Genomic DNA, 10,953 nt, shown 5'->3' with positions numbered 1-10,953 from the left:
TCTCCCATTTGTCATTCGTTTTTTTAGTATCCATTAAAAAACTGAATACCAACCCAAGAAAGCAAAACACGCCCCACTTTCCCTGTCTGTCCTCGCCAGGTCAGCTCCGTAGTATGTCATGGGAAGAATTCCACTCAGCTGTGAACTCTCCTTTCTCCAGCCAAAATCCTAATTCTAGACGCTTTGGGGTCTTTCAAGTTTTTCCCTGGTCAGGGCTAGATTTTATATGTATGGGATAAAAAAAAATAAGATGGCTGTTTTGAGAGTACCGGGTGGTAGGAAGTGAACACCTTGTTCACGACATCTTCTTCTTGCTGTGTCGGGGGAGCACTCGCCTCCTGCAGGTGGAGGGGTTTAGTGTGTACTTGGTGGAGGGCCAGCTACTGATTCTCGCCTCGCCTCGCCCCGCCCGTTAAGAGAGACTCACGGGCGGTCATAAAAATCTCCAGTTTAAAGTACGGCTTCAAGTGAATTTGTTCAGTTTAAAGCATTCACGTCAACTCCACCGACACACGAATATTTTCCTATTTGTCAAGAAAACAAATAACTATAAGGTTTCATTTTTCTTTGCTCTCTTCTTTTACGTGTGAGAAGTTGATTGTTAAATAAATTAAGATGTGGAGTATAGCCTTTAAAAATGTCAATTTCTGGGGAAAAAAGGTCAATTTCTGAATTTTTACGTATGGATATTTCCCTGTGGGACCTAGAAATGAACTTGAACTACATCGATACTGCTTTTGCTGCTCAATGTTGATGAAACTTGATGCTGATATTTAATACGGATTCACAGAGCACTCCTCTTTCCATTGACTTTCTTCCAGATGAAGAGAAGAACAAGCAGAATAAAACAAAAGCTCAGACCAGTGATCCTAGCGAAGGAAAAGCAAAAACTGTACGGCATGCTTACGTTCACAAACCGTATCTCTACTCAAAGTATTACAGCGATTCTGACGACGAGCTCACCGTAGAACAGCGGCGACAGTCCATCGTAAGCCTCGTCGATTGTTGCCTTTCGCGTTTAATCCGTGACAGACTTGACTAGTCCGAGTACGAGGTACTCGTGAGCATATGGAATCGTGACTTAGGCCCTATTTTCAGGAACCTTGTCATGTAACTAGGCAATATAGACACAAACGTGTGTCAGAGGTGTTCATGTCATCATGATTAATAGTAGTGAAAAACTGTTAAGAACTTATGTGTTTCATGGTGTGGAAATGTTTGAATCAAGTATGAATCGAGGCATACAAGCATATGGCGTGCAGCCGTGAACGTAGTATTAGAGGGAAGTACAGTTCACATATTTACTGGATGTGAAAATACTTCTCATAAGATCTGTCATTAACAACAGCTTTTTAGGGAAAAATTATTACCTCATCATACGTGTACATCAGCTTTAAGACGACTTAGAATTTCAGAAACATTAAAATGTGAAGATACGGTCATCTTTGAATGAGAAAATATTATTTCTTAGAAAAATGATTTCAAGGAAGTACAGTACGCTCAATGCTAATAGTGGCTTAACTCACGACAAGCTTACTTGGTCAGGAGTTATGCCTAAGGCACTTTGAGACTTTCAGGGATGGTGAGAGTGACACACAATAACCGGATTCTCCCTGGCTTTAAAATTCAGCAGCAGAAAGCCCTACGTCTAAAACCTAGGGCCTGAGAGTGTAACCAGCATGTCACGTTTGTTGTGGGACTGGCCTGTCACTTGAATCTGCATTTCAGCGTGCTCTTTTAAGAGTAATTGAAAAATTATGAAGACCTACTTATATTCACTTGATGGTCATGGGTATTTTCCTAGCTATCCTTCTCATTGAAGCAACCAGTTTATTAAACCACCATTTCTCAAAATGATACTTTTCCCATTCTTTAATGACATTCTAAAAGAGGAATGGAAAATTTTTTCTTTCTCTTGTGTTTTTCTGGTAGCTTCCAAATTCCACGTATTCTGGTAGTGTATGTGCGCTTGTGCAGAGCCCATTAATTTGTGAGAACATTTGAAAGGCAAACATTTTTTTCAAGAGTCTTTTGCTTTTGCCTGATAACCAGAATAATTGTGAATATTTTATGGTTTTAGGCTAAAGAAAAAGAAGAGAGGCTTTTAAGAAGGCAAATTAATAGAGAGAAACTTGAAGAAAAACGAAAACAGAAAGCGGAAAAGACAAAGTCTTCGAAAGCTAAGAGCCAAGGTATTAGAGATGTTAGCTTTATTATTTTAAACTGTCTCATACACTCCATTATTTTCTGGATATTTATATTACTTATGAGATAGGATTATAAAGTATAATGATCTAAATTATATTTCAGTAAAGCTTTTATTTTAATTATGTATTTTTAGGTGTGAAAGATTTCCTTTTTAATCGAATATGCTTGGTCACTTTTTATTATTTCTGAATCTGTATTAAATATTCTATCAAGTACCAGCTTACACAGCTCACATAGTAGCAATTCATTTTCCAATGGCCACGGAATGAATTATCAGTGGAAAATGGATTGTTAACTAGTGAGTAATCAAGCCTTGCTGGCGATAGTAGTGGAATTAATCTATACTTTATATTAATTACAGTGCCAAACATTTGTGTGCAATATTTAATTGAACAAACTTGAACTTCGCCTGCACACTGATCCTGTGTAATATACAAATACATATACATATGTAAGCATTTGAAATTAAAAAACGATGACTTCTCCATCTAAAGTATTATTTTTATTCCAGTACAACTTAAGGATATGAAAGCCATTTTGCATTTTTACAGTGATTAGAAAAACTTAATGAAAAATAAGTAAATATTACACCATTTAGAAAACTCTGTTCTGAAATACAGTTTATCGGTTGCTTCTTTACTAGGCAAAAATAGTGTGGACTTAGAAGACTCATCAGCAAAGAGTTTGGAACCTAAAGCCCCCAGAATTAAAGAAGTCCTTAAAGAACGGAAAGTTTTAGAGAAAAAAGTAGCCTTAAGCAAAAAAAGAAAAAAAGATTCAAGGTACATGTTTTACCTGGCTCCGTTCCCGTTGTAACATTCTCGCGGCGTGCTTTCAGAAGTGAGCCTCTGAAAACGGCAGTGAAAGCCAGGCCTTGCATGTGGATGTTGTTGCATGTTTATTAAAGACCGTAGGTTTCGTTTTTAGTATCATAATTCATTGTATTAGTGTCTCTAATATTTCAAAGTGTTCATCTTTTTCCGGGGGAGTCCCAGACCTTTCTGATAATTTCAAAGGAAGTTTTGGACTCTCTCCCCAGGAAAAAAATGCACATGCATCAACACATAGCTGTCCCTAGAGCTTCAGAGGGCGTACGGGCCCTCCAGACGTACCCAGGACGTGTCCCTGTTCCAGACATTCGGTACCCCATGTTTAGTGATCGCCTCCATTTTCCAGTCTTTGCAGGCGATTCTCTTCATTGTATACTGTGCTTCTCTCCATGAGCCAGAGGTCTGAGCCGAAGTCTTTCTTAGCACTACGTTATCCTAGTTAATTCTAGAAGAATGGGAAAGCTGAAGAGACAGAGTGGCTATGAAGGCGTGTGAGCTGTGGGCTGCCGTTTCCTGTCCCATCAAGATGCGATTATGTAAATTTATCACAGACTTTAAGATAGCTAAATCACTAATTTGCAGAGCTCAGCAAAAGGAATCAGCTCTCAATTTCCTTATGGTACCTTCTTCCTATTGATCTGAATATAAGACTGCCCTGTTTGCTTAAAAGATGGTAAGACTTTCAGAATATAATTATAACTCATAAAATATTCAGTTTAGAGCAACAATTCAGGAATTGCTGTTTCCGGAATACTTTAGCACCATGTCATAGAGTACTCCGTGTCACACTGGGGATCATATTCCAGTCATGACTAGAACAGGATTTCAACTGACGCATAGCAAGCCTCTAGTTGTGGATCAAGTGTTTATAGAAAAGGAAAGCTAAGCTGCTTCTTTTTAACCTTCCTGAAAATTTCTTCATTTGACTCAAAGTTCATAGTTGACTTTTTCCCCCACATAGGAATGTTGAAGAGAATTCTAAAAAGAAACAGCAAGCTGAAGAAGATTCCAAAGAAACCCTTAAAACAAGTGAGGTGTGTCTTAATTAATGCATGCCCATTTTAAACGCTCTTTTGTCAGATACAGGCTATTCAGTCCTTTGGGGTAAAACTTAGAATGCAATTTGTTCTTTTCCAAGTGAAAAATCCTCACGTTCAGCATTCTCAAACCCCCATCCTATTATGGTATGAATTCCTCATTTGGGCAAGTTGATTCATGTGATTATTTATCTGGACAGTAGCTGCTTTTCTACTCCCCTTCCTAAACTCGGCCCCCCCCACTTCCACGCACACCCACACTTCTTCTATTGGCAATAACAAAATTGCCAGTAATAATAGTGAAAAAGAGAAGAGGAGACAACAAAAATCCCTGCACCGTAACAAATCATCTGTTTCGTTCCCTTTTATTCCTTGTCCACAGAGGTACGAAAATTTGTAGAGTGAATAATGTTGCAGAACATTACTAACATTCACTCTTACGCATGTCGCGTTAGCTGCGAGCGTCCTAATTATTCTATTTAACAATTGCCTAGTGTTATGTAGTGAATGGCGATACCATAATGTAAGCATTTCTTTATAGTTGAGCAGATTAGATTGTTTCCAAGGTCCGATCCTTTTAAATAGTAAAAATATGTGTAATAGAGACATTTCTTCACCTTTTTGGATTTTTTTCTTGGGATAAACTTTGCTTTCATTGGTTTTAAATCCTATTTATAATGTCAGTTTTATAATTCTATAGCCAAACTATCTTAACACTATTAAGGGAGAAAACTAATAATTTAGTGACTGTTTATTCATAGCTGGTAAACAATCTTGATTTCTTTACTCAGAAATTTGAGCCATATTTAAGTATGTTCTGATATTTCGATGGCATATTTTTAAATATTTAACTTTATTTGATGATGAATTCCTTTGACAAATGATCTCAAATTTTTATTCGCATTAATTGGTTAGAACTTACTGTAAAATTAGGTTGATGAAATTCCTTTTAGTTCTTGCTTTGAGGAATTGAATTTTAAAGTACTTTTTTAAGATCTTGCTATGTCCTTGTCCCTATATCAGTGCAAGCGCATTAATCTTTGTGTCAATTGTAAGGAGGTGCAGTGGTCAGCAACCCAGAGACAGAGGTCTTTCTGAGGATGAGTAGTCAGCGAGTCTCTGTTAACACCAATCTCTGTGCCATTCTGCGGGTGGAATGCCGTGAGCTCTCCGTATCTTCCCTGGGCTGCATAAACGTACACATCCATTTTATAGGACATGATTACTGTTATTGTAAGTTATTGTGTGCACGTGAACCATATCCACCAAGTAGCCTAAATTCATGAGGTCTCCATAAATCTGGTTTCTAAATAAAAGTATAGGAAACCTTTGTTTCAGTATAAAATTTTTAAATGTCTTCAACATTAGGTGTCTTGTTCTTGGACCGAAAAGAACATTGGATTGTCATTCTTTCATTTTCTGTTTATTAATGACTACTGGGCATTTATTTTTTTATTAACGACTACTGAGCATTTGTTTATTAATGACTGGGCATTTGCGGGCTTTAGCGATTGAGAGTTACAGAAGGCCTAAATGCATGGACAAATCTCCAGAGAAATAACTAGTCTCTGTAATAATAACTGCGATATAGTAGGGAAAATACTAGACTTAGAATGAGATCAGCTGAACTCTTCAAGTTATTGAATCATGCCCAGCTCCACATTCTTGGTGCATAAAATGAAGTTTATGATCCCTACCACAGGCTGCTTAAAAAGATTAAGGTGTAAAATATGTGACAGCACTCAACACATTAAATGCACCCAGATGTTAAATTCGAATATAAAAACTGACTTATATTTTAACCTTTATTTTCTCACAGCATTGTGAAAAGGAAAAGGTGTCTTCTTCCAAAGATCTGAAACATGTTCATGCAAAAAGTGAACCCAGCAAACCCACCCGGAGACTCTCAGAGTCTTTGCATTCAGCTGATGAAAACAAAAATGAATCTAAAATAGAAAGAGAACATAAAAGACGGACATCGACCCCCGTCGTGGTGGAAGGGGCACAGGAAGAGAGTGACACGCGAGATGGGAAAAGGCAAGTGGAACGCTCAGACATGGGCTCAGAAGAACCCCAGAAACAGAAAAGCTCAGTTAAAAATGAAAAGCATCTAAAGAAAGATGATTCTGAAACACCACATGTGAAAAACCCACCTAAGAAAGAGGCAAAATCCTCCAAGGAGAAGCCCGAAAAAGAGAAAACTCTGTTGGAAGACAAACTGTCTGCGAAACATAAACATAAAGGGGACAGTGTGCATAAAACAGGTGATGAGACTGAGCTTTACTCCGCTGAGAAAGGGTTAAAAGTCGATGAAAGTATTCAGAAGCCGAGTCAACAGACCAAGCTTTCTTCAGATGATAAAGCTGAACGAAAAAGTAAACACAGGAATGAAAGGAAATTATCAATTTTAGGCAAAGATGGAAAGCCAGTTTCTGAATATATTATAAAAACAGATGAGAACGTTCGTAAAGAAAACAACAAAAAAGAGAGACACCTGTCAACGGAAAAAACGAGGGTTGAACACAAATCAAGAAGATCAAGTGATTCTAAAATTCAGAAAGATTCTCTGAGTTCCAGGCAACATGGAATCACATTACAGAGAAGAAGCGACAGTTATTCGGAGGGTAAATGTGACACGGACTCGACTAATTTAGATAATAACTCAAAACCAGAAGACGTTCACAAGGAGAAGCGAAGAACAAAGAGCTTGATAGAAGAGAAACCGGTGTCAAAGTCTAAATCCAAAAGTCAAGGCAAACAGTTAAGAGTTGTTGAAACAGAATTGCAAGAAGGTGTCACAAAGCAGACAGCCACTCCAAAGCCAGAGAAGGAAAAGCTCACCGAAGAAAATGACCCAGATAGGCCGCGGAAGTCTAAAGTCGAGGACAAGTCTTCTGAGGAAACTGGCTTCGAACCTGTGTTAGAGAGTGCCGCTTCTTCAGCACACAGTGCACAGAAGGACGCTAGTCACCGAGCCAAGCTGCCGTTAGCAAAGGAGAAACACAAGGGCGATAAAGATTCGAGCTCCTCCCGACTCGAGAGGAAGTTATCAGACGGACACAAAAGCAGAAGCTTAAAGCATAGCAAGGATGTGAAAAAGAAGGAAGAAAATAAATCAGATGACAAGGATGGTAAAGAAGTTGACAGTAATCATGAAAAGGCCAGAGGGACTAGCTCAGCCACGGAAAAGAAATTAAGTAGAAGGTTGTGTGAAAATCGAAGAGGAAGCTCGTCCCAAGAAACGACCAAAGGAGAAGAAAAACCAGCAGCAAACGCTTTGGGCACTGCGAGTACTTCCTCCCTTCAGAAACCAAAAAAGAGTGGCGATACCACGTCCATCCCTGAACCAGAGCCAATGGAAGTTGATTCTGAGCCCGCGGTTGAAAATGTGCCTGAAGGATGTAAAACCCAGGAGAGCGGCGGTGATGGCCCCCAGCCAGACACCGACTCTGAAAACGCAACAAAAAACCCCGCAGCCACAGCTCTAAGGGACGAATCAAGAACCTCCCTACTAGACACAAAACCAGCAGCTCCCGCCTGTAAATCGGGACGTGGAACAGGAGTTGTTGGTAATTCTGAAAAGCACGCTGACCATAAAAGCGCCCTGACCAAGAAGGCGCACGTCCAGAGCGCTGCGTCCAAACCAGACGCCGGGGAGAAAGAGCCCACTTCAGGAACCCGTGAAGCGAGTGCAGACTCTGCAGCGGGTCAGAGGATGGAGCCTCGCGCCCCGTCAGAGAATGATAGGGCACCAAGGAACTCGAAACACACAAGAGCCACTGAGGAGTGTGTTGCTCAGAGAGACGCTGTTCTTGAACATTCCACAGGCTTAGACCCCTCACCGTCCCCAAGTGCAGTGACTGCTGCGCCTCAGACACAGTCTCAGGGTTCAGGTGGCGTCCCTGTAGGTGGCAGAAGAACTGTTCTCGAAGGCGGCGCTGCCAGCACCTGCCCTGCAGACCGCACTGATAGCCCTAACCACAGTCCGACCGTTACGGAATCAGAAGTCCCTAGGACAAGTGACAGCAAAGAAGGCGGTGCCATTTCCACTGCAGACGCACCAGCAAAAGCCAGCCTAGATAGCAAAAGACACATTCCAGAAGGTTCCCAGGCCGCCATACTGCACAGTAAACTAGGAAAAGTAAACGTGCCTCTTGGTGCCGAGTTAACAGACACAGTTACGGAAAATGAACGTGTTAACAGAGAAGGCGGCTCGAAGGACGTGGCCAGGAAAGAGAGTGGCGTAAGTACGGAGCCCACTTCAAAGCAGGCAGCTGGCACTGCGGTGGAAAGTGGCAGAAAGGATGGCATCGCCGTTGACCACATCGTAGGCCTGAGTACCAAAAAGGACGCTGAAACTGTTGAAGCTAAGCTCAGCCGAGGCCCCGTCCTTTGCTGTCGAAAGGAGGGATGAGAACAGTGAGGTGGACACCAGTGCCGGAAGCACCGCGGCCTCCTCCGTGCTTCCCCCACGGGACAGACGAACCGAGACCGTGACCACTGGGTCTGGCAGAGCAGAAAAGACTTGTATCACCACCAGCACTGGAGGGGAGGACACGGGCACTCGCTCGAACCCGGGGAAAGCCGAGAATGCCGCCACCACCTCCTCCGAAGCAGGAGACGGGGAGGCAGCCGTGCCCTGCACGAGCATCGAGGCAGACGAGGGCCTTGTGACAGGCGCGCGCTCCAGACACACCCGTCCCCGTGTCGGGGCCGAGGCCAGCGAGTGCACGGTCTTCGCCGCGGCCGAGGAAGGCGGGGCCGTGGTCACGGAGGGACTCGCAGAAAGCGAGCCTTTGCTCACGAGCACCAAGGAGGGGGAGAGCGGAGAGTGTGCCGTGGCCGAGTCCGAGGGACGGGCCGCACAGCCGGCGACCGCTCAGGCCGGCATCGTGGAGGACAGCGCCAGCAGTGTCGTGACAGACGAGAAGGACGATGCTGTGACCAGTGCGGGCTCCGAAGAGAAATGCGACGGTTCTTCCAGCGGAGACGCAGGGCTAGTCGGAGGGACCGTCCCTTTCGTTAGTGAAGGCGAAAGCGACGGAGCCGTGACGAGCGCAGGGACAGAAATACAAGAGGCCTCGTTAAGCAGTGAAGAGCTGGACGGGTTCCAGAGAGACGTGGCGAGTCCGGGCCCCAAGAAAGAAACCGAGGGGACCGTGACGTGTACAGGAGCCGAGAGGAGAAGCGACAGCTTGGCCACGTGCGCCGTGACTGGCGCGGGGCCGCAGGCAGAGCGCGTGGTCACGGGGGCGGCGGCTGTGGTGCTGGGAGACAAGGACGCGCCGCCAGGCACGAGTGCCACCCAGGAAGGAGCCGGCTCTGCGAATGACGGCGCCGAGGGCGAGAGCGCCGTCACCAGCACAGGGATAACGGAGGAGGACGGCGAGCGCCCGGCCAGCTGCTCCGGCTCCGAAGACAGCGGCGACGGCTGCGCCGGCGGTTCTGAGTCCGAGGAAAACGGGGAGAGCGCGATGGACAGCACGGTCGCCAAAGAAGTCACAAACGCACCATCGGTCGCGGCCGGTCCCTGTGACGACGAGGGCGTTGTCACCAGCACGGGTGCCAAAGAGGAGGACGACGAAGGCGAGGGTGTCGTGACCAGCACTGGGAGAGGAAATGAAGTCGGGCACGCCTCAACGTGCACGGGGACGGAGGAGGAGAGCGAAGGAGCCTCCATCTGCGAAAGCGCAGAGGAAGGGGACGGGCGGATCGGGACTGCAGCAGGCCACGCGGCCGCGGAGGCCGGGGCGGCCGCCGCCCGTGCCCACGAAAGCGGCGTCGACAGCCGGAGCGGCGCCGAGAAGGGAGAGAGAGACGCAGAGGCAGAGATCTGCTCCAGCGCGAAAGGGGTGGCCGAGAGCAGCGTGACCAGTGCGGCTCCGGGGGAGGGGGACGTGGCGTCGGCGCCCGCAGCTTGCGAGCGCCCCGGGGCAGGCGCAGCTGCGGGTCACAGTGACAGTCAGCTCGCCAGGAAAGACAAAGTGGAAGACAGCACCACGTCCACGGGTCTGGTGGGAGGCAGTCACGAGGGACTTGTGTCCGCCGCAGCCCCAGAGTGCGAAGTTCACCACACATCGCCGAGCGAAAAAGAGGATGAAGGCATCATCACCTCCGTGGAAAATGAAGAGTGCGACGGCCTCGCGGCCACTACAGCCAGTGGCAGTGTCACCGACCAGACCTGCTCGGCTGCGGGCGGAAGTCAAGGCACAGGCCTGCTGATTTCCACCAGCACGACGAGTGACTACGCCAGGCAGCTGAGCACGGTTGGGGACACGGAGGGGGCTCACACGGGCGCCCTGCTGACGGAGGAGACTGCGGGCAGCGCCAGAGCAGACGCGGAGGCCTTCGAGGCCCCCATGCCCAGTGCAGGCGCAGGGGGCGGGAGCCAGCCCCCTGCCGCGGGGAGCGAGGACAAGGACGAGTGCGCCATGATTTCCACGAGCATCGGGGAGTTCGATGTCCCCGTCTCCAGTGCGGCCACCGTCACGTGTGCTGGAAGTCAGCAGCCCGCAGCGGCCGTGGAAGGGCGAGCGAAAGGCCCGAGCTCACTGAGCACCGACGACTTCGAGGGGCCCACGCCCAGCGCGGACGCAGACCGTCCCCACGCCTCCACCAGCAAGGATGACAGAGATGAGTGCGCCCTCATTTCCACCAGCATCGCAGAGGAGTGCGAGGCCTCCATCTCCGGGGCAGCTGTGGAAAGTGCAGATGAGCGACTTGTGACAGTCACGGAAGAGAAAGACGGGAGCGCCATCATCTCAACGAGCTCAGGAGAAGACTGCGAGGGTCCAGTGTCCAGTGCCGTCCCTCGGCAGGAAGTCCATCCCTCGGTCACGCCAGCCGAGGAGCTGAGTGACACCACCATGATTTCCACG

The 10,953-nt window shown here is 46.5% G+C and overlaps 1 protein-coding gene across 1 annotated transcript in view; it reads left to right on the top strand.

Annotated features, from left to right (window-relative positions):
• The window catches only part of BOD1L1 (biorientation of chromosomes in cell division 1 like 1), a 53,351-nt gene that overhangs the window by 12,192 nt on the left and 30,206 nt on the right, over positions 1-10,953 (top strand). Inside the window, 6 exon segments of the mRNA XM_011370191.2 lie at positions 784-988; positions 2,081-2,192; positions 2,852-2,990; positions 4,000-4,072; positions 5,895-8,461; positions 8,463-10,896. Of these exon segments, the coding sequence (XP_011368493.1) occupies positions 784-988; positions 2,081-2,192; positions 2,852-2,990; positions 4,000-4,072; positions 5,895-8,461; positions 8,463-10,896 (5,530 nt within the window).

The sequence above is a fragment of the Pteropus vampyrus genome, unplaced genomic scaffold (genome assembly GCF_000151845.1).
Source record: "Pteropus vampyrus isolate Shadow unplaced genomic scaffold, Pvam_2.0 Scaffold163, whole genome shotgun sequence".
Taxonomy (NCBI): Eukaryota; Metazoa; Chordata; class Mammalia; order Chiroptera; family Pteropodidae; genus Pteropus; species Pteropus vampyrus.
This window is presented reverse-complemented; position numbering and strand designations above follow the sequence as displayed.